General features: G+C 39.2%; 1 protein-coding gene across 1 annotated transcript in view; it reads right to left on the minus strand.

Annotated features, from left to right (window-relative positions):
* Nucleotides 1-14,133: 14,133 nt before the first annotated feature.
* The window catches only part of PKP2 (plakophilin 2), a 91,200-nt gene continuing 81,464 nt past the window's right edge, over nucleotides 14,134-23,869 (minus strand). The window contains exons 11-13 of the mRNA XM_044226623.1: nucleotides 19,344-19,533; nucleotides 16,008-16,095; nucleotides 14,134-15,860 (exon numbers count right to left, since the gene is read on the minus strand). Coding sequence (XP_044082558.1) covers nucleotides 15,792-15,860; nucleotides 16,008-16,095; nucleotides 19,344-19,533 — 347 coding nt within the window. The 3' untranslated portion in view covers nucleotides 14,134-15,791. The remainder of the gene's footprint in view (nucleotides 15,861-16,007; nucleotides 16,096-19,343; nucleotides 19,534-23,869) is intronic.

The following is a 23,869-nucleotide window of genomic DNA, read 5'->3' on the forward strand; positions in this document are numbered from 1 at the left end:
CTGCAATAGCCCCTAACAAAAGAGTCAACCCATTTTTTGAAGCCCGGCATTGGCTTCTCCTCTCTGGCTGTGGAAGTCCTAGATGGCATCTTCTTCTAGTATAAAGCTGCTTGGTCTACATTGAAAATCTGTTGTTTAGTGTAGCTTCTTTCATTAATTATCTTAGCAAGATTTTTAAAAAATTTTATTTATTTGAGAGAGAGAGAGCGCGAGAGCATGAGCGGGGGCAGGGGAGAGAGAGAAGCAGACTCCCCGCTGAGCAGGGAGCCTGACACAGGGTTCAGTCCCAGGGACCCCACATCATGAACCCAGCCAAAGTCAGACACTTATTTAGCCGACTGAGTCACCCAGGTGACCGTTAGTTAGATCTTGATAACTAGCTGCTTCACCTTACACTGTTATGTTATGGAGACCGCTTCTTAAACCTCATGAAGGAAACTCTGCTAACTTCCAACTTCCTTTCTGCAGGCTCCCCACCTTTCTCAGATTTCACAGAATGGAAGAAAGTTAGGGACTTCCTGTGGAGTAGGCTCTGGCTTAAGGGAATGTTGTGGCTGGTTTGATCTTCTATCCAGACCACTGAAACTTTCTCCCTATCAGCAATAAGGCTGTTTTGCTTTTCTTATCATTCATGTTTCACTGGAGTGAACTTTCAATTTCCTTCAAAACCTTCTCCTTTGCGTTCACAGCTTGGTTAACGGGTGCAAGTGGCCTGGCTTTCAGCCAGTCTTGGCTTTCAACGAGCCTTCCTCACTGAGCTCAATCATTTCTAGCTTTTGATTTAAAGTGAGAGATGTGCAACTCTTCCTTCCACTTGAACGTCTGAAGGCCATTGTTAGGGTTACTCACTGGCCTAATTTCAATCTGTGCCTCGGGAAATAGGGGGGTCCCCGAGGTGAGACAGAGAGATGGGGAATAGCCAATTGGTGGAGCAGTCAGAACACACACATTTATCAATTAAATTTGCTGTCTTATTGGGTTTGGTTCACAGGACCCTCCAACAATGACAATAGTAACATCAAAGATGACTGATCACAGATCAACCATAACAAGTATAATAAAAACTCTGAAATAGTGTGAGAATTATCAAAATATGGCACAGAGGTATGAAATGAAGAGAATGGTATTGACAAAAAGGGTGCCAATTGACTTGCTTGTTGCAGGGTTGCCAAAACCTTCAACTTGTAAAAAGCACGGTATCTGGAAAGTGCAATAAAGCAAAGTGCAAAAGAGAAGAATTCCTGTGATCTCAACTTAACCGGTCTGCAGATATGGGCTTTTCCAGGGAAAGGGGCATGATCTCAGGGTTATGGCCATCTTCAGTCAAAGGCAAGTCCCAGAGAGGGTCTCAGCTCAGAGACAGTGATTGCTAACACTCCCAGAAGCTGGAAGGGTGTGCTCCAAACCTAAGGTAGGTATCCTGGTGGTATACTCTGGCCTCTAAGGAGAGATGGAAGTGATGACTCCGCTCAGAGTTCTGGCCCTATTCACTTTTAAATCATGGCAGATCATCCTTAATTTTTTTTTTTTTTAAGATTTTGTTTATTTGTCAGATAGAGAGACAGAGAGCACAAGCAGGAGGAGCGGCAGGCAGAGGGAGAAGCAGACTCCCTGCTGAGCAAGAAACCGGATGTGGGACTAGATCCCAGGACCCTGGGATCACGACCTGAGTGGAAGGCAGAGGCTTAACTGACTGAGCCAACAGGTGTCTTGAGATCATCTTTAATTTTTAAATTAGTTTTAAACTTTTAATCATGATATATATCACACTAGAGAACTTACAATATTGTCTACTATATAGAGCATTTCCAATACCTTGGAAACCCCCACATAAATCTCCTTAACTGTATCCTCTACAGAGGTAACTGCTAGGCCACATTTGATGTTAATCATTTACTGGCTACTCTTAATAGCTGCCCCTTTTTTAAAAAATTAAGACACCAGTGAGATTGGGCAAAAGGAAACCATTCAACCAACAACATGATTTTTTCCCTTACAACCATCTTATTTCACATGTGCTTAAACACTTCTCTACACACACTACAGAATGGATACGACATTACATTCACGGATACGACACTGTTCTCGACATGGCAAGCAGGGAACACCCCTACAAAGATCTTCTTTACATGTGTTCTTAAAAATGCTTCTCTCATGCGTTCCTTTATGGCTTTTTAAAGACACATAAGTACTCCTAAAAATATTTTTTAGTTTAGTTTAAATGGACTCATCCTACTTCAGTCTCTTCCTGCTTAACATGATCTAATTTAGTTTTCCTTTTTACTGGTGATTATAGCGGCAGCTTATTCTTTTCTCTTACTGTATATTATTCCATTATATGATGAGCGATGCCATTGATTTCTTTGATATTGTCTGATGTTGGTTGGAACTTTGGGTACTAACTTGTCTATGAGAGTTTGTTTTTTAAAAGAGGTTTTATATTTGACCAAAGCCTTAATCTCGGGCGCCTGGGTGGCTCAGTGGGTTAAGCCACTGCCTTCGGCTCAGGTCATGATCTCAGGGTCCTGGGATCGAGTCCCGCATTAGGCTCTCTGCTCAGCAGGGAGCCTGCTTCCCTCTCTCTCTCTGCCTGCCTCTCCATCTACTTGTGATTTCTCTCTGTCAAATAAATAAATAAAATCTTAAAAAAAAAAAAAAAGCCTTAATCTCTAGTTGTTGACTTCCATGCAAAGGCACAAAACAGATAGAAATATCTTTTTCACAGAGGAACTTTTTGTTTTGATAGAAGTGCCTTCCACTTAATCATTAGAGTCTGTTAACCTATAATGGTTGGTTTTAGTTAGAGCATACGTAACATAAAAATTTTTCAAAAATGAAATAAAATCAATGTTTTATAATTGATAAACTGTGATTCTACATTAGAAAGATATATGAAGGAATCCTATCTTTTTTTTTTTTTAAGATTTCATTTATTTATTTGACAGAGAGAGATCACAAGTAGGCATAGAGGCAGGCAGAGAGAGAGAGAGGAGGAAGCAGGCTCCCTGCTGAGCAGAGAGCCTGATGCAGGACTCGATCCCAGGACCCTGAGATCATGACCTGAGCCGAAGGCAGCGGCTTAACCCACTGAGCCACCCAGGCGCCCAGGAATCCTATCTTTAAAGACAATTATCACATGATCTCTCTGATATGAGGAATTTGAGAGGCAGGGCAGAGGATTGTGGTGGGTAGAGAGGGAAAAAACGAAACAAGATGGGACCAGAGAGGGAGAGGAAACGTAAGAGACTCTTAATCTCAGGAAACAAACTGAGGATTGCTGGGGGGTGGGAGGGTAGGGAGAGGGTGGCTGGGTGATGGACACTGGGAAGGGTATGTGCTATGTGTATGGTATGTGAGTGTTGTGAAATGTGTAACATTGATGATTCACAGACCTGTACCCCTGGGGCAAATAATACATTGTGTTAATAAAAAATAATGATGTTAAAAGAATCAGCAAAATCAATAATAATGGTGGTATATAAAAACAAATTCTGTGTATGAGTATCTCACGAATAACTCTGATCCTTTGAGTTTTATTGTTGCGATTATCAAACATGGGACCTCAGCCCCGAACATGCTTATTCAAGATGATGAATCATAGGCAGTGAATTACAAGATGCTGAACTTCAGTCGACAACTCTAACAATAAGGAATTTGACTAGTTGCTTGGGATTTTACAGTACTAATGTGAATAGTTTTTAAAAAAGATTAATTTGCTAAATATAACATTGCTGGGAATAACCTTTCTCTAATGGTTTTCCTGATGAAGAAGCAATTCCTACAAGACAATTTGGCCCTCAGTATAATTTCAAGGAGTTAACGACAGAACAAATCAATGGCTTTAATTATCTGCTTGCCAAAATTAAGCTAAAACTTTTTAAAGCAAATGCCCCCACAGGGGTTTGTTTAAAAATGATTTTAAAACATCTAAAATGGCTTAGTATTCTTGATTCAGAAAAATTTCTTTGAAGGATATAAATTCAAGATCTGGAAGTGCCTTTCATTTCCCATGAGTTTAAATCCACTGAGCTGTCAGGAGCAATGGTTTTTTCCCCGAGGAGGGAAAAAGGAAGAAGAGGTGTGTGTGTGTTTCCCTCAAAGGAGTGTTGTTTACTAATTTTTATTTATTGTAGACTTTTTGTATTAGGGCCCAAAGTTAGAGCTGTCCTTAACGATGTTTACAGAATGATGGCTTTAACGGTAAAAAGTAACGCATAAGAACATTAATTACTCTGTGTGTGCTTGCAGGACTCCGTTAACTCTAATCCAGCAGGAGAACTTGCCACCATCTTGCTTCGTGTGTGAGACTGTGTGTGTGTCTATGAGTAAGCCGTTCACCCCACCCAAGCAAGACAATAAAATGTTGTTAGAGATTGGGGAAGGGGACCAGGTAGCAGACAAAGCATGTGCTTCCAAAGTCCTATTACTGTAAGAAGGATAATCTGTGAGAAAGGGCAGAGGGAGATCATCTGTGGTTTGAGTGGCTCAGGTAGAATCAAATGGGACCAGCATCTAGACCCCTTGTTCACATCTGGAATCTCTGCCTATAATCACACCTGAGATAGCATTTTGGTCCTGGATTTCATACCAATGAACTTAGACTACCATCTGCTTTCTTTATTTTTATTTATTTATGTAATTTATTTTAAAGATTTTATTTATTTGAGAGAGAGCGCATGCACGCATATGCAATCACGAGCAGGGGGAGAGGCAGAGGGAGAAGCGGACTCCTCACTGAGCAGCGGCCTCTGAGGAGATGAGGCAGGGCTACATCCCAGGACTCTGGGATCATGACCTGAGCAGAAAGCAGATGCTTAGCCAACTAAGTCACCCAGGCATTCCTATATAACCAATTTTATTATCCAGTATAGTTTAATACAGTGTTATATTAGTTTCAGGTGTGCTACTTTCTTTAGTTATACAGGTGACTTTGTAACCTTGCAAAGGCTCTAGCCATCATAGAAACGATGACATGAATCAAAATAATATTAATACTTCTATATACACCCAGAGATGAAGTTTTAAAAATCATTATAATCTGCCTCTATTTGTTATTTAATATATTTAATACAATTAAGGAGATCTGGCATTTTGTACTGGTGATTTTATTTATTTTTTTAAGTTTTATTTATATTTTAGTAACCTCTCACTCAATGTGGGGCTCGAACTCAGGACCCCAAAACTGAGATCAAGAATCCCATGCTCGGGGCGCCTGTGTGGCTCAGTGGGTTAAAGCCTCTGCCTTCAGCTCAAGTCATGATCTCAGGGTCCTGGGATCGAGCCCCGCATCAGGCTCTCTGCTCAGTGGGGAGCCTGCTCCCCGCCCCCCTGCCCTCTCTGCCTGCCTCTCTGCCTACTTGTGATCTCTGTCAAATAAATAAACAAAATCTTAAAAAAAAAAAAAAGAAGAATCCCATGCTCTTCCAACTGGGCCAGCCAGATCCCCCTGTACTTGTGATTTTAATTTGATATGTTTAATTAATATTAGTCTTATGATTTTTATGAGGAAGGTTTTTGATATAGTTTGAAAATAGTATTTAACTGTCTAAAGGAATTGGATATTTCAAGTCTGAATGTTTCAGGTTTCTTAGCACCATTTAACTTAGTCAAGTTTAATTAAATATTTGGATCTAATATGTTGGGTGTATGAAGGCCTTGAGATACACTGAATTTCTGTGATTATTGTTTATCACACTTAACCAACATATAATTAATTAAAGGTTAATTATTTGGGATAAATTACTGTTAAACTTATTACTTATTGAAATAGTAATCAAAGATCAAGTAAAAACTTTATAGAAAAATTATATGTGTATTGAAAACCAAATATTTAAGTTGAGCTCAATGCTTAAGAAACACCAATCTTTATGATATACCAAAGATCCCTTTTTAACATTAAAGAACTCAGTTAACAAATGATTACGCTCTTCTGGGAAACTAATTTCCCCAATTCTTGGCAAATATATGAGTGACTAGAATACTCTCTCAGGGTTCAGCACAGAAAACAGAACTTACTCCAACAGAGTATAATTTCTACCCATACAACAGTGTATAAGTAGAAAGGACTTTGGTGTTCACACACTCCTGCAAGAGCTGGACAAGCGGAAGTCAGAAGGTCAGCTGCTGCTGGTCCTACCATCACAGCAGTCACTATCACGGCTACCAACGTGCATGGAGCTGGTGACCGGACATTGGTATACTTCTATCCATTGGGACTTGCTTGCCAAACACAGTAGCAGCCAGAACATGGCCTCCACTTCCTCCCCGCCTGCATCATACTGGCAGAACCCAAGCTGTATTCTAAACTCTAACAGTGAGAGAGTGAGAAAGGTAGCTTCTTGCCTCCTAGTGCCTAGGACACAGGAGGGAATTTAGAAGAGGTAGGACTGGGTGCTGAGTGTCCAAAGGCAAGATCTGTGAAGCAAAACGGCCACAAACCCATATAGGCCTAGTTATTATGACATAGCATTATTTTTCAATATTATAGAATGCAGGTCAGAAATTGGATGCCTTTTATCATATAGAGCATCTGGGGGATACGGAGTATTAGTCAACCATAGGTGGTTTTCCAGCAGAAGTTTTAAAAATGTTTGTGACCTAATTTAGACTACTTAATGGTTCTTTTCATTTTGTAGAAATTATTTCCTCTTGACATTTGTCAGCAAATACATTGTATAAAACAGGTTTCTTTCTCACATGGTTTTACAAGGTTTATATTTCAGCACTACGATTTTCTGGGGCAATATGCCCCAGAGTGTGCTTTCCAGAGGAAATATGACACCATTAGGTCAAAACTGTGTCTTCCAGTTCCCTCTTGGAAATGTATGTATTTTTTTATTGAGTAGAAATAATTTCACAATGTGGCTGAAGATTGCTTTGTAAAAAGGCTTATCAACAGAATAAATAAATCTGAAGTCCAAAATTAACTTACCAAATTTACTTCTCTTTTTCTGTATTCTCACAAGCAGTTTAATCTTCTAGTTGGCATTTTGATCTAGGACAGAAACACTGTATCTTCTGGTTTGGAAATTCTCTTGATTTGGTTTTGCTCTATATAATAGTGTTAAGAAGTGATAGTTAGAATTTTGATTGTGAGATACAAAAACTAAAACATTTTGCTCTCTATAGTAGTGTTAAGAAGTGATGGTTAGAATTAAGTTTGATTGTGAGATATAAAAACTAAAATAATAATAGCTTACACCCAATAAAATTTTATTTCTCTCTCATGTGTGCAGTGTCTGAAGGTAAGTGGCCCTGAACTGGTATGACCAGGTTCCACTGAGATCACTGTCCCGCCACACCTGAGTGTGGCCTTCCTCCTTGTGGTCAGGGAGGTCATGTCAGCATTCCAGGCAGAATGGAGAAAGGGGATCAATGAGGGCAAAGTAGGTATGTGCCCACTGTGTTAAGGAAGGTTTTGAGAGGCTGTAGGATTATACTTTACTTCCGTGCTGCAAGCTAGCATTTACTCACATGCCTTCAACTCAGCTGCCACGTGAGTCAGGGAAATATAGTCTTTACACTGGGCACTGCGTGTCCTGTCAAAAATTCTCGTTTTTTTTTTTTTTTTAAAGATTTTATTTATTTATTTGACAGAGAGAGGGATCACAAGTAGGCAGAGAGGCAGGCAGAGGGAGAGAGGAGGAAGCAGGCTCTCTGCTGAGCAGAGAGCCCGATGCGGGACTCGATCCCAGGACCCTGAGATCATGACCTGAGCCGAAGGCAGCGGCTTAACCCACTGAGCCACCCAGGCGCCCCAAAAATTCTCTTGTGATGGGAGGAGAGAAAGGACGTCGTGAGGGTAATGAACAGTCTATGTCACACCCATACTTTCATGCACACATAAAACATTAACTTCAGAAAAGTATCAGAATACTCTAAGAAAAAAAAAATCTTTTTTTTTTTTTTTCAGAAAAGGAAGCTAAGTGCTACTGCTTGACCAGATGCATTATTTACCCTAAGTAGCACAAATGCGTTTCTTTAATAGAAAAGCTTATTCAATATTTCCTCCTGGGTTAGCAAGAACATACTACCTCCCACTGCAACCCTAGGAGTAAAGGGAGTCCTTTCATTTTGTGCCCCTGCAACTTTTCCCTGATTTGAGTTCTTCAGGATAGAGTTTGGTGTGGATTAACGGATTAGTAAAAATGAAGTGAGCAGAACCAGGAAGGAGGAGGAGGAGCTGGAGGGAGGAGGAGATTCAGCAGGGAAGTTTTCCCTCTCTCTTCCCATTTCCTGTTTCATCACTATGGAATTTGCTTTCTGCTCTAAGATGATTCCTGGGCCACTGTGAAAAGCAGGGGAATTAGACTGAAGAAGCTGAAGTCTGGGGAACCCCTGGGTGACAGACCAGTCTATAGGAGGTCATCAAGGCTACCTTGTATGGAGTGCCCAGGAGCCAAGCATGATGAAAACATCACCTCATCTTATTCCCTGAACCATCCAGTGAAGCGGTAATTGTCAACTCCATTTTCCCAGTGACTCAGAAAGTTAAAGTAGCTCCCCAGAGTCACACAGCCAGTCAGAATTCCAGTCCACGCTGTGCCTACTGGCTAAACTGATGTCTCACTGAGGAAATGAGATTATCAGACACCTCGGGGTCAGGCCAGATGTTCTAAGATGATATGGTCCATGAAGGTAGTGGGGTCCATAATTTGGGGTCCATAATTACCAGTTAAAGGTGAGGAATGGTAGATGTCAAGAAAATTAAAAACTTCCGAACTTCCGAAATGATTTTATTCCATCTCACTGTTAGCCGAGCATCATCTTCATTTTTCTCCTTGAAATCATGATTATTGGTTTAATTGCAGTTCCCAACTCTTCCATCATTCTTCATCCACAAGCCCTCACGGACTTTGTCCTAAATGCAATGCAACAGCCACACTTGTCCTTTCTCCTGTGGCATTTGAGACAACACTTCTCCTGTGGGCCTGATGAAGTCAGATTGCTAAAAAATGTTGAATTCTTAAAAAAAAGAAAACAACAAGGTAAATACTTTCTTCTTCAGATGTCCTCACAGAGGGCAGGCAGTGTTGGTTGACTACTCTGCCGCCCCTTTTGTTCTTGTTCAATAAAACCCCGGCTTTGTTCAAGTGTTCCCCACCCTTGCCTCTCAGTGGAGGTAGGCCCAGCCTTGGGTGAAATGTGTTCAGTTTGAGAAAGGAACAGTAGTTTCATTTTTCTCACCAGGAATTGATTTAAGAAGGGACATGTGAAAGAATTCCAGGCAATATAAAATGAGGATATCTGATGGAGGCTTCTGGGAAATTTTTCTTTACTTATTAAAAAAAAGCATGCACGTGGGGCACCTGGGTGGCTCAGTTGATTACATGTCTGCCTTTGACTCAGGTCATGATCCTGGAGTCTGGGGATGGAGTCCCACCCACATCGGGCTCCCTACTCAGTGGGAAGTCTGCTTCTCCCTGTCATGCACTCTCTCTCACTTTCTCTCTCTCAAATAAATAAATAAAATCTTCAAAAAATAAAAAAACAACAACAGAAAAACAACCAAAAACCAAACAATACTTAAAAAAAAAAAAAAGGATGCAAGGAAGGATTGCTTGCTCTTCTGGCCTTTAGACATGGCCTGTAAAGGTGACACGTTTGGAGCTGCTGCAACCATTTTGTCAAAATGGAGAAATTAACCAGGGGACAAAAGCAAAAATGCCGAGGATGGCAGAGCAGAAAGACTGAAGGAACCTTGAAATGTTTTTTCAAAAAAGATTTTATTTAGGGGCACCTGGTTGGCTCAGTCGTTAAGCGTCTGCCTTTGGCTCAGGTCATGATCTCAGGTCCTGGGATTGAGCCCCACACTGGGCTCCCTGCTCAGGCAAGAAGCCTGCTTTTCCCTCCCCATCTGCTGCTGCCCCTACTTGTGTTCCCTCTCTTACTGTCTCTGTCAAATAAATTAATAAAATATTTTTTAAAAAATTGTTTGAGAGAAAGATTTTATTTATTTTATTTTATTTATTTGAGATTTATTTGAGAGAAAGTGAGCAAGAGAGCAAGAGAGCTGAGCAGGGAGCCTGAAGCAGGGCTCTATCCCTGATCTCAGGGTCATGACCTTAACTGAAGGCAAAGACAGATGCTTAACCAACTGAACCCCCAGGGATCCCCAGAAATCTAGATTCTTGATGACTTCAATGAGTTGCTGGAATAACCAAGCCTGAGCCTAAACCTGGTATTCCTGTTACACAAAATAAAAACATTTATTGTTTAAGCCACTTGAGCTGAACTTTTCTGTTACCTGAATGCAAATGAAACATCTTAAGTGATAAACTAAAGCAGGAGAAATAGAACCATGAGATGAGGAAGTGGGTCACTTTAGGTATGAGCCACCAGAAGAAGTGGCAATGTGCTACTTAGTATGTTCACACATAATTCTTATAAAGAGCTGTTCAGCAATACCACAAAAATAGATTACTTCTATTTTTTCAATTAGGAACTGCAAAAACCTCCAATTAGAGCAAGAGGTAAAACAAATTGGAGAAAAAAATTTTTGTTAATTTTCTAAATATTAAAATTTTCACACATTCTTAGTAAAGAATATCAATTCTGACAACTCCTCCCAGCTAAAAATGCAGGTATGTTCTTCTTAGTCCTTTGTCTCTCAGGCTAACCACTGTTCTATGAGAGACCTATTCCAGAAGGTCTGTGTGGCTCTAGAGCTCCCCAACTCTCACCCTGTAGAATGACGATGTTTATTTCCCAGGAAACGAGATGATGACTTTTCATTTCTCAGATATCGGAAAGGATACTGTAAACTGTACAAGTTTCCATCACAGAAACATCTGTCTTGCTCAGACATGTGGGCACTTTCTCGTAAATCTGCATCTCACTGGTCGTCAGCTCCAGGAATAAACGTTCAATACATGTACGCTGAGAGAGAATTAAAAGTGGAACTCCTCCTTTTTTTCTAAAACAAAACTCCAAAGAATTGCTTATTCCTGGGAAGAACATTTTATATTACAGCTGTAGGAAAATCTGCAAGTTTTAACTTGTTTTTTGTTCCTTACCAGATGGATTGTATGTTAGTAGCTTCCGGTGAAAGTCAGGCCTCTGAGAGATTTAACTGCTTCTTGATGTGAGATTTAGGACAGGGTTTGATCAGCTGGGTGTCGGAATGTCTGTTGCTGCCTCAACATGCTCCTCTGGGCTAATAACTGCCTTCTGAGTTGCTTTCTTGCCTGTAGACGAGCACACTCCAGGTGGGAAAGAAACAAAATACTCAGGAACCAGTCCTTAATCTATTGAAATCATTGACTTTCTGATTTCACTAAATCATGACTAAGCCCAGGTATGGTTTCTGAGTAGTCCAGGCCTCAGAAGATGAACTGACGAGGCTGCCAAGCAGAGGAATGCCTCTCGTCCTCCGCCTCTGGCCCAAATCACAGCGCCCACAACAGAAGCACAGCTTCAAGAGTCATCTAAGGAAAAAGGCTGTACTGATTCAAATAAAAGTCTCCCGTTCTTGGGAGATTTCACAATGCACAGTGCACGTTAGAGACTCTGAGAAGCCTTGTAATCAATCTTTGTATAATCCAGCCCTTCTCAAACTTATTTGATTCGGAGATATTTCTTTTCATTTAACACTTACAAATACCTCCCAAAAGACTTGTTTCCTAAGGAAGAGACATTCAGGATCACTTGACTGGGCCATATTTGTTTTCCTCTTTTTTTGCCTGGCCTTCTAAGGGATGGTGTGTGTGTAAAATGGGTAGCTGGGGGAAGGGGTTGGGGCTTTTAACTAAATCAACCGTATCTGAAAAGAGAAACTCAAGAGATGGAGTAGAAAAAAAGAGCAAAGAACCCTCAAACCAGGGAACTCCAAGTAATGTAATTAGCATTTGTTGGGTACATACTGTCAGGGACTGTTTTTAGTGCTTTACAATTAAGAAGACATTTAATCCTCAAACAACCCAACAGTAGAAGGAACTACTACTATCGTTCCCACCTAACAGTTAAAGAAGGCTGAGACTCAGAGTAAGTAAGAAACTCACTCCAGCTATTAAACAGAAGTCCCACTTTGAGCTCAGACTGGTTGGATCTAGAATCAGTCCTCTTCACTATTATGCCAGACTGCCCTTATAACTATCCAAAGAGAGAGAAGCCAAACAGAGCCCCCACATTGCTCCAGCATGGAGACACACCTTCCATTCTTGGGTCTCCAAGTAGACCCTGTGAGGAGCTATTCCACCTGACTTTCTATGGCCTCCCTGAACTTTCTGGCTATACTCCTTCGGAAGGTGTCCTCTTTCTACTTCACATTATTTTCATGTGTAAAATGTAAAAAAAGAAAGAAAAAGGAAAAACTGTATCCTTCATGAGGAGGCTGTGAGGAGTACTCAAATATACTCCACTATTGTTCAGTCAGAGCTAGTCTCACAAGCCTCTACCTATTGGCCTGGTCTCTCCTCTACTCAGAATAAGACTGTCATCTTTTATACAAAGGTCCTTCAGATATTTGAAGACAGGTAACATGGCGCCTTTCTTCCAGGCTAATTATTGCTGGATTCTTTACGTGTGTCTCCCAGATGGCTTCAGAATGCTTTCCCTTCCTCTCATACTTTAAAAACAGCTCTTTTACCAACATACAGCATTTTGATCTTTCTTTCCTGAATATATCATAAAAAGAGAGTTTTCCTTTCTCTTACTGTCCTTAAAAGGTTGAAGTTTATTTCCTAAGAGATGAAGTTGTCAGTACCACTACAAACTAAAACATTATATGGAATGCAGGATTTTATTTTGAAAAGTTTGTTTCCTTTTTTATTTATTTTTCTCTTCCACAACAAATAATTTAATGTAACAGTTACTAAGTCTTAAAATGGGTGCATCACAGGGTCATGTGAGCATTAGCTGAACGAATGACTGAAAAATTTTCTCCTGTTACTTTGATAAGAACTGCATCTTTTCTGATGCATTCAATACTTTAAGAAGGACTTGACCAGGGACGCCTGGGTGGCTCAGTTGGTTGGACGACTGCCTTCGGCTCAGGGCGTGATCCTGGAGTCCCGGGATCGAGTCTCACATCAGGCTCCCAGCTCCATGGGGAGTCTGCTTCGCTCTCTGACCTTCTCCTCGCTCATGCTCTCTCTCACTGTCTCTCTCTCTCAAATAAATAAATAAAATCTTTAAAAAAAAAAAAAGAAGGACTTGACCAGATGTCCTCTAAATTCCCCCTAATCCTCAGATCCCACGATTCGAGGCTTCTGCAATTTTGTTGGAAGTACAAACATACTGAAGTTGACCTCATTCCAAAGCACAAGAAGTTCATGACACGTTTTATTTAGAGGAAATTTCATTTATAACTATAGTACAAATAAATTATAGGTATATAAAGATATTGAAATATGTCTATTTCCTATTTCCTTTCTTTATTCTGAGAAATTGCTTCTTCAGAGGGTGATTAAATTCATTTTAAAGTAGTTTATCTACTCATGCTGCGTATTTCCCCATTTGACATGTTAATCCCCTATCTTGCCAGATAACCCGTTGGTTATTTCCATCAGGTATAAACAAATGTTTCCAGTGACAGAAAGCCAGGGCAGTGACCTCCCATATGCCACACCATCATTAAGAATTCTTGACAAGGAAGCAGTCCTTTGGAACTCTTAGCACAAATAGACAAAAAGGCTCCACTCAGCTTGTCAATTCTCCTGATGACATGGGGAAGGATGGGACACAAATTTAAAAAAAAAAAAAAAAAGCTTTTTGTGTGGACCTGAGATCAAAACTGATATTCAGCACAAGGACCTCCCCCAGAGGTATCCAAAGATAGTAGAATAGTGAGGTTTTTGGTAAGCAGAGTAAACAAAGCAGGACATGCGGATCAAACCAGTCTACCTTGTCAGGGTCACAGACCCACTCAATTTACTAAAATCTACCACATTAGTATGTCTCTCCATTGAGGCATGCTTTAGTCATTAGCTAATTCCAGTTTTCTTGCAGGAAGTGTTTCTTTGTAAAGAATCTAGGCTTTTAAGTAGGGAAGAAATAGAAATAATTACAAAGTATTAAACCCTTAGCAATGTAAGTTTATAAGGTCAAATCTTCAAATGCCGTGTCAGTCATAGCACCTATACCGTGATACACAAATAAATCAGATGTACACAGATACCAACGCAGGCAACATTATTTTGACCTCCTTTTGTGTTTAATATTGAAGGCTCTACTAATGCTTTAAAAAACACAGAAACTTTTGAACATCCATCAGTTATGTGGAGGAATAAAAAATGTTCCAAACATTATTCATCAAAGCTCTAGAAAAAGAAATGATTTTTCTCTTCAGTATTTAAAAACTGGTATCTAACAATTTCATTTTGAACTAGGTTAGTATTCTGAGTCTTCTCCATCAAGCTCTTAAAATTAAAAGAATTTTGTCTTCTCAATATAATAAAGACTTAAGTACACATTCAATTTGAAAATGGGCATTTATTTTTCTATTATACATCTCTAGCCAAAAGGAGCTGAAGGATATTTTTCCTTCTTACTTTCTTATAGAAAAACTGTCAGATTTTTTTTTTTAAAGGAAAATATAACAGAACTGTAGTTGAGAAGACTAATTTTACGTAAATGGTACTAATCATCGCTCAGTTAAAAGAACACTTGTAACAGATTCACTTCAACAGATGATGTCAATTTTTCAACACTAGTATATCCCGTATCATTTCTGCATGGCCTTGACATATTTTTCCTCAACACAGTGTCTTCATTTTTTGCTCTGTAATTTCCTTGACTTAAAATAATGGCTTGAGATTTAGAGGCCTCTAAGGTGGTATTTTTTAAATGTTGGGCAAAGTTGGGCTGATTGATAATGTAATTTATTAAATGAGCAGTTTTCAGTGCCCTGGGCTCATGCAGCAGTTTGAGAGGCTTTCACTTCCTTTTGCAGCTGAAGAGTGTAGAGTCTGTTTTCTACCAGACCACTGAAGTTGCTGAAAAAGTCCAGGTAACAGATCACATTGAATCCTACTATTCTGGAGAGATTTGCATTTCATGGTGTTGTCATAGGGTAGGTATTTCCTTGAGCAAGACTATCTTTAAGTGTTAGAGGGAACACGGAATTTCATAACCATAGTCGCTGTTCTCTGTGAGAAGATTTTTAAATTTGCTATGATCACTTCATTTCAATTTCGTTTTCTTAGAGTCATGCACACTCAATGTGACCTAAATTTCTTCAGTTCACTTCAAATCAGAGAAAAAAATTCAAGAGGATAAAAACAAGCACAAAGTAAACAAACATATAATTTTGCCATTAAATTTTCTCCTGCAAATATTTCTCGTCGTTTTCATTCTGTTTCAACACTGCAGAACAATACACTCATGGCCAATAGCAAAGCAATGTGCATATGAGAGACAAAATATGGAAACCAGGAAAGGACTATACGCGTAAACCAAACTGTTAAAATCCTGGTAATAGAACAGTCTCCTTCTTTCCTTGTTTGTTGTTAATGCTCATTCCACATGAATTTCGCATTTCAGTTCCGGGAGGCCCTGCACCGTGAATCCTGATCACAAGGACCACAGTCTGTGGAGGGTAAAAGTGAGGCTGTTGCCAGTGTCTACTGGTAGCAAACTTGAAAAAGTTTTCTGGAAGACTAGTAAAATTATATTCTGCCTATATGTCTTCTGGATTCTGGGGACCTTGGAAATAGAAAAGGCTAAGAAACAGAGCATGCTTTTTTGAGGTTTCTTGGGCTGGGAAGTAGAAAAATAGGTGTTTTCCTTTGAGGCTTTTTTTTGTGGCTGAGAATGGTGAGATTGGGATTTCTGAGAGCACTTTTTCCTTTTCCTCAGTCTTTAAGGGAGTGGTAGGCTTTGGCAGTCCGGCTGTTGACAAAATCTGTCTTCTTAAACTGAGCCTTTGGAATAAACAAACAGAAATGTGAAAGGTAACAACATTGTCATACAAGAAAATGGAGTTTTTAGTGCTGTGTCGCCAGGGGCAGACAAACGGGCCATTACGATGTGGCCGTTAACTGCAACCCAGAACTTTTTAGTGTTCTTACCTTCTTGTAGGCATTATGGAGCTCCGTGTGCGTCCACAGGGAATATAGGAGAACAGAAGCAGCTTTACTTGCTTTGTTGGAGCCATAACTGAAAAGAGGAAAAAGGCATTCCGAGATCAGGATGCTGTCTGTGGGCGTTCCGTAAATCTTTAACTGCTGCTGCTCTGCAGCCATCCGTTAAGTCAGGACACTCACCATAACAAGAGAATTAGATGGTGAGCTTTGAAGGCCAGGGGCCACATTGGGTTTAAAAAAAAAAAAAAAATCATTAAAAAAAAATCTTAAAACCACAAGCACAGGCCAACAAATAGTTTTTATAGAGCATATTCCTGATATTTACAAGGAATATATCCTTAGATTTCATAAATCCTTGGCTTATAGAATATAATTTATATATTTATATACATTATTTACATTTATTTATATTACATTAATAAATAAATCAAATATATTTATATTAAATATTATATATATGCTATTTATAGAATAGAAATATATGTGTACATTTATAATGCATATACATAGAATACAAATTCGGGAAAGCATGACTGAAAAATATATCTACCTTCTAGACTTAGTGATTCTATGAGAGTAAGAGTAATATTTTTAAGCTAATATAATAAATTCTTATTGAAATATTTGTTACAATAGCTTCCAAATTTCTTTGTTTTTGTATGGAGTGAATTATAAATCCAAGTCACTACAATACTGGACACTGTACTTAAGTTTTTTTCCTTCAATTTAAGAAAAAGACTTTATTTATTTGAGAGAGAAAGTGAGAAAGAGCGAGAATGAGCAGGGGGAGGGGCAGAGGGAGAGGGAGACTCCTGGTGGAGAAGGGAGCCCAGCATAGGGCTGGATCCCAGGACCCTGGGAACATGACCTGGGCCAAAGGCAGATGCTTAACCGACTGAGCCTCCCAGACGTCCCTCTTCTTTATTTTTTAAGTAATCTCTACACCCAACATGGGGCTCAAACTCACAACCCTGATCTCGAAAGTCACATGTTCCACCCACTGAGCTAGCCAGGTACCCCGACAATATACTTAGTTTTTGATGCTTTGCTTTTAAGTTTGTCCTAAAATGAGGTGAGTTGGGGGGTGAGGTAACTGGGTGATGGGCATTAAGGAAGGCACTTGAAGTAATGAACACTTGGGTGTTATATGCAACCGACGAATCACTACATTCTACCGCTGAAACTAACAATACACTATGTGTTAATTAAATTGAATTTAAATAAAAACAAAGCAAAACAAAACATTTGTCCTAAACATCCTGTTTCTGGCTAAGGATCTATGGTTCCTTAGAGCTCTTTCTCTTCCATCAACTGAACAAGCACACAGCTGAGTTTTTTCTTTTAACAAAGAAACAAACATTTAATTTTTCATGTCATAGGAGTTTACAAACAGGCAATCATGAACAGATAATGCAAGATGGTATGGAAAAGCACATCTTGAATTCATTCATTAGCTAAAAGCCTTTCTCTTCCATGCCAGTCCTGCATTAAGAGAAAATCAAATCAGCACTTTACAGATTTTTTTTAGTACTTCATGGACTTTTCAGAGTCACTTGCTAATACTGAAATACTAATAAATCCATGAAAGCTATGGGTCTCTGATATTTAAAACTGGAAAATGTTTTTTGAATAGCAAGGGTTTCATATCACAGCTTCTTTACAAGTTGGTCGTTTGGCACTTGGAAATCATTTATTCAAAGAAAAAAATGCTATAAATGGCAACTAATTTCCAGGCTAGCCCCTAAATTACGGGTCAGCTATACAACACTTAGCAAGGAAGGAACAGCAGGCACAACTGGTAGAAGCTCCATGTTGATATATATATATATATTTTTTTTTTTTTTGAGCCAGGGCAAATGGACACTCAGGGCAAAAAAGAACAGAGTAGCACATCCCCATATATTGCTAAGCTATACTAAAAGTGAGGGTATATTCTCATGCACTTCTTATGCCTGATTACTCAAATAATAAAAATCATATGGTCTTATGGAGATTTGCTTAGAAGCATGGATGACTACTAGAAAGTCATTTCAGTTTTATAGCAATCATTCAATCTTTCCATAAAGACTGAGCAACTGCTCTCTGCCAGACTCTGGGGACAGGTGAATATTCTGACTTGGGGAATTCTAACCAGCGCTCCTTTTAATCCTTTGACTCTGAATATGGTCTTCCTTCCCCATGAGGTTTGGGAATGGGACTGCAGAGTACAGGGGCCTATGTGAGTGGGGAAGGAGATGTGTGTTGACTCCAGGACCCCATAGACCCCTGTGCTTCCCCATGGGGCCAGGCACCATTTGTCTAGCAGGGGTGAAGTCCATGTGCTTTACCACTCATTAGAATTGAGGTATAACACTTCATCTCTTTCTTAGTTACTGACAAAAGTAACTTCTATTTAACAACTCAAACAATGCAGAATTGTATAAATAGAGAAAAAGATGCCCTCTTTGGATTCCATGCCCGTAAATTAACTTATAGTAATTAACTTCATTACACAAGGTTTTTCATTCTCTTTATCACCTTTTTTTAATGGAAAAAATTTAAAGACACAGGAACAGGGATGTGGGATGTCTACTGTAATCAGATCTCCTATTCTCAAAAGGGAATGAGAGATGAAGGAGATGTGATAGAGAAAACTGAGAAAGCAGGGCGCCTGGGTGGCTCAGTGGGTTGAGCCGCTGCCTTCGGCTCAGGTCATGATCCCAGGATCCTGGGGTCCTCTGCTCAGCAGGGAGCCTGCTTCCTCCTCTCTCTCTGCCTGCCTCTCTGCCTGCTTGTGATCTCTCTCTGTCAAATAAATCAATAAAAAAACAAACAAACAAACAAAAAACTGAGAAAGCAGGAATTTCTGATTACGCTGCCTCCTACTTCTTGTGTTATCACTGCTTTTTCTAAGGCACCTGGCGTGACACTGGCTCTAGATCTAAGTGAGGAAAGGAGCAGTCCCTTTGCTTCCCACTTTGGTGGGAAGGACTCCCACTTTGCTTATATTTTCCTGGTTTTAAATCACAGCTGTGGCTCTAGGAAACAAATTAATTCATTAGGTCAATAAAAGGTTGCCACGTACTACCCAGAGAAACTATGGAGTTTGACTATCTGGATATTTTAAAATTGAATGGGCAACTATTTGGCTTGGAGAATTCAGTTTTTCACTTGCTTGATTATCAAGAATTGAACCAGACGATCTGGCTCAACTTTACAATCTTGTTTTTTCGGCCATAATACCCATGGTTTTCAATGTGTGGACATTCAAAACTAGATGTCATATGGGAGGGATGGTGAGGAATGGGGAGATAGCCAACAGGCAGATACTGTAAGACTTACACATCGCCTGAGCTGATGGTCATGATTTTCTGCAGGCCTCCAGTGTTCAGAAGATCCCGTGCATTCTGGTAACTATTTTGGATTATATTGTTCAGAGTGTAGCAGGCAGAGGCTGTAGTCTCAATGAGAAGATCAGTACTCGGGGCTGTGTCAGGAATTATGGAAACCAAATCAGGCAAAGTTTCTTTGGCTACAAAAAGAAAAAAAATCAACATTTGATTAGAAGGATTGTTCCTTAATCTCAAGATCCCAACACATTTTGGGTAAAAAACATTTTTAAAAGGAACACAACTAGTTAATGAACATATGGAAAGACATAATCTCTGATACTCAAATTTTAAAAAGATCTTTCTTACTTTCTTTTTTTTTTTAAGATTTTTTTCTGTTTATTTGATAGAGAGAGATCATAAGCAAGCAGAGAGAGAGGCAGAGAGAGAGGGGGAAGCAGGCTCCCTGCTGAGTAGAGAGCTGGATGTGGGGCTCGATCCCAGGACCCTGAGATCATGACCCGAGCTGAAGGCAGAGCCCTTAACCCACTGAGCCATCCAGGCATCCCTTAAAAAGGTTCTTAAAAGGTGATTTTTAAAAAACATTTATTTGAGAGAGAGAGAGAGAGTGCATGTGGGCACAGGGACCTGTAAGTGGGGGGGGAGGGAGACTCCCCAGCATATTCTCTGCTGAGCAGGGAGTCCAATGTGGGGCTCGATCCCATGACCCTGAGAGTGACTTAAGCTGAAATCAAAGAGTTGGATGCTCAAACAAATTAGCCACCCAAGTGCCCCACAAAAGATGGTATTCTCTTCTCAGTACATTGGAAATCTTTTGACAGAAATGACAATGATAATTTGACAGAAGTGTCAAGAATTTAAAATTTATTCACATTCTTTGATTCAGTAATTCCACTTCTAGAAATTCATCCTAAAGACATTTACTTTAAAAACAGAAAAAGCCTTGGGACGCCTGGGTGGCGCAGTTGGTTGGACGACTGCCTTCAGCTCAGGGCGTGATCCTGGAGTCCCGGGATCGAGTCCCACATCAGGCTCCCAGCTCCATGCGGAGTCTGCTTCGCTCTCTGACCTTCTCCTCACTCGTGCTCTCTCTCACTGTCTCTCTCTCTCAAATAAATAAAAAAACAAACAAACAAACAAAACAAAACAAAACAAAAACAGAAAAAGCCTTATGCAGAGGTTTTTATTATAGTATTATATATAAGTGAGAAATTATAAAAAGCTTACATAACTTAATAATAGGAATATATTATCTAAAACACATCTGCAAAGATTATGTATCTCAAAAATATTTGTGAAACATGTATAATAAAATATTTATATTAGTATTCTGTGTGAAAGTTAAGTACAGTTATTTATGAAGAATGTATAATATAAAATATTTTAAAAAGAATATATAATAACATTTGGAAAGAAAATATTCAAAAGAAACCTGAGAAGAAATACATTAAAATGTTAATAAGACTTGTTTTTTGATAATAGTATTGATGGTGACCTAAAAATTTTTCAAAAAAATTATTTGTACTGCTTAGTTTCTTCAGTGCACAAATAATACTATTATTTAAAAAAAAAAAAAGCAACACTTTTAAATTTATGTTTTCACTCTATATGTAAGTTCTAGGTTGTAGGGTTTTAATTTGTTTTTTTTGGTGGTAACAAAAGAGGTATTACTATTTGATGATTTGACTGTAACTTGTCAAATATATTGGTATATATTTTGGGCAATATAGATATATACTTGATTTTTTGCAATGATTCTTTTCATGTATATTTTCTTCTTTTTCTCTTACTACTTGGGACCCTTCTTCAATGATAGAGAGCACGCGCCTGTTGCTCTTCACAGCTCTTTAATACGATGTTGTGTTTATTATGGTTGTATAACAAATACTTCTGCTTCGTTTTGTTGTATCTTCATCTGAGTTTATGTGTCATGATGAAGCGCACTCCTCTCTCTAGGGCACTGCATTGTAATCAGTCATGTGCTGTCTGAGTTCCAAAGGGGGCTATGGGTTCCTGAAGACAATCATCACATTTACTCTGGACTTCCAGCATTGAGTGCTATGTCTAAAACAGAGACAGATGCAATAAAAGGACTGAGCAACTTGTCATCCTTTGATAATACATGGACCTGACTGACATTAAGGACACACCTTCTGCTCAAAGACTTGAGCTCTGGTTTTCACTGTTGTTGATGCATCGAGGCACAGTGTTCAGAGCTCAGAGCTCAGCCTCTAAAGTCAGACTTTTCAGTTTCAGTCCTGTCTCTCCCCTCTGTGGCTGTGTGGTCTGGGCAAGCTACTTAACCTCTCCATGCTGCGTTTCCTTAATCTGTAAAATGGGGGAATAATAGTATCTACTTCACAGGGTTGGTAATATACATACATACATAACTGCATACACGTAACATTAGGAAAGAAAATAAGCAAAAGAAACCTGAAAAGAAAGAGCATATGTATGCATGCATACGTACATACACACATGACTGGGCCTGGATAAATATATTTTGGGACAATTAAAATGGGATCTTTAATAATGAAATATAAAATTAAAGGCCTTATCATGTTATTGGGAGAGTTATAGCTCAATGTCTTGATGTTGAGGGAGATTTTATTTAATCCTTAAACTCAATGTCTTAAAAAGCCAACGCATTAGTTGGATGTCAGAAAACATCTGTAAATACAAGTAAATGGGAATTGAGAATCTCAAGATGTGTCCAAATACTTCCTTACAAATACATTATTTTATCTGATCCTTGCAAAAACACCATGAAGTAGTGATTATTAATCTCATTCTGGTTAGAGCAGTTCAATGACTAGCCAAGGTGGTATAAGTGACAAAGTGGCCTTGTAGGACGCAGATCCGTGTCTTCTGCATGAGCTCTAATACTCTGTCACCATACCAAGTATGCCTATCTGTAAATTTGTAAGAAAATATGTTTTTTAAAAAAATTTTATTTGTTTATTTGAGAGAGTGTGCATGCCTGAGCCAGGGGGAGGGGCAGAAGGAGAAGGAGAAGCAGGCTCCCGGATGAGCAGAGAGCTGCATGTGGGGCTCGATCCCTGTACCCTGGGATCATGACCTAAGCTGAAGGCAGACACTTGACCAACTGAGCCACCCAGGCACCCCAAGAAAATAAAAGTTTTAAGTTTATTTCTGTAAATCTAAGTAATACGTGAGGATTTCATTCCAGGTCAGCATATGGAACGTTTTAGTCTAGAAGTCTCTCATGAGAAACATGATTCATGTATTTTATTTTTTTTTTTTAATTTTTATTTTATTTTATTTTATTTTTTTTTTAAAGATTTTATTTATTTATTTGAGAGAGAGAGAGACAGTGAGAGAGAGCACGAGCGAGGAGAAGGTCAGAGAGCGAAGCAGACTCCCCATGGAGCTGGGAGCCTGATGCGGGACTCGATCCCGGGACTCCAGGATCACGCCCTGAGCCGAAGGCAGTCGTCCAACCAACTGCGCCACCCAGGCGTCCCTGATTCATGTATTTTAAATTGATTTTCATTTATTCCTGGCTATGACTCCTCTGAATCAAGATGGGCCCTGTCACTCAAATTATTTATCTGACATAAAGCTGACTTGGAACTTAAAAATTGCATTTATCTTGCAGAACCCTCTTCTCGATACTGTCCTTGAAATGAGTAGAGTTTTATTGGTGGATCATCTTATGAAAGAAGGGGGCTACATAGAAATAAAGCTACAAATATGTGACCAATTAATCTTCGACAAAGGAGGTAAGAATATGCCATGGGAAAATACTAGTCTCTTCAACAAATGGTGTTAGGAAAACTGGACAGCAACATGCAAAAAATGAAAGTGAAAGTGGACCACTTCCTTACACCACACACAAAAATAAGATCGATTAAATATCTGTAAAATTACTTAAAGAGAGGACAGGTAGTAATTTCTCTGACATTGACTGTAGCAGCATTTTTCTAGATCTCTTTCCTGCAGCAAGGGAAACACAGCAAAAGTAAACTGTTGGGACTACATCAAATGAGAAAGCTTCTGTTCAGCAAAAAACAACAAACAAAACTAAAAGACAACCTATTGAATGGAAGGAGATAGTTGCAAATGACATATCTGATAAAGGGTTATTATCCAAAATATATGAACAACTTATACAACTCAACACCAAAAACCAAATAATCCAATTAAGAAATGGGCAGAAGACAAGAACAGATGTTTCTCCAAAGAAAACAGATGGCCAACAGACACATGAAAAGATGCTCATCATCACTTATCATCAAGAAAATGCAAATCAAAACCACTATGAGATATCACCTCACACCTGTCAGATGGCTAAAATTAAAAAAAGAAAAAACTCAAGAACGAAGTGTTGGCAAGAATATGGAGAAAAAGAAATCCTTGTACACTGTTGGTGGGAACGCAAACTGGTGCACCACTGTAGAGGACAGCATGGAAATTCCTCAAAAACTTAAAAATAGGACTACCCTACCATCCAGTAATTGCACTACTGGGTATTTACCCAAGAATATGAAAAGACTA

The sequence above is a fragment of the Neovison vison genome, chromosome 12, assembly GCF_020171115.1.
Source record: "Neovison vison isolate M4711 chromosome 12, ASM_NN_V1, whole genome shotgun sequence".
NCBI lineage: Eukaryota > Metazoa > Chordata > Mammalia > Carnivora > Mustelidae > Neogale > Neogale vison.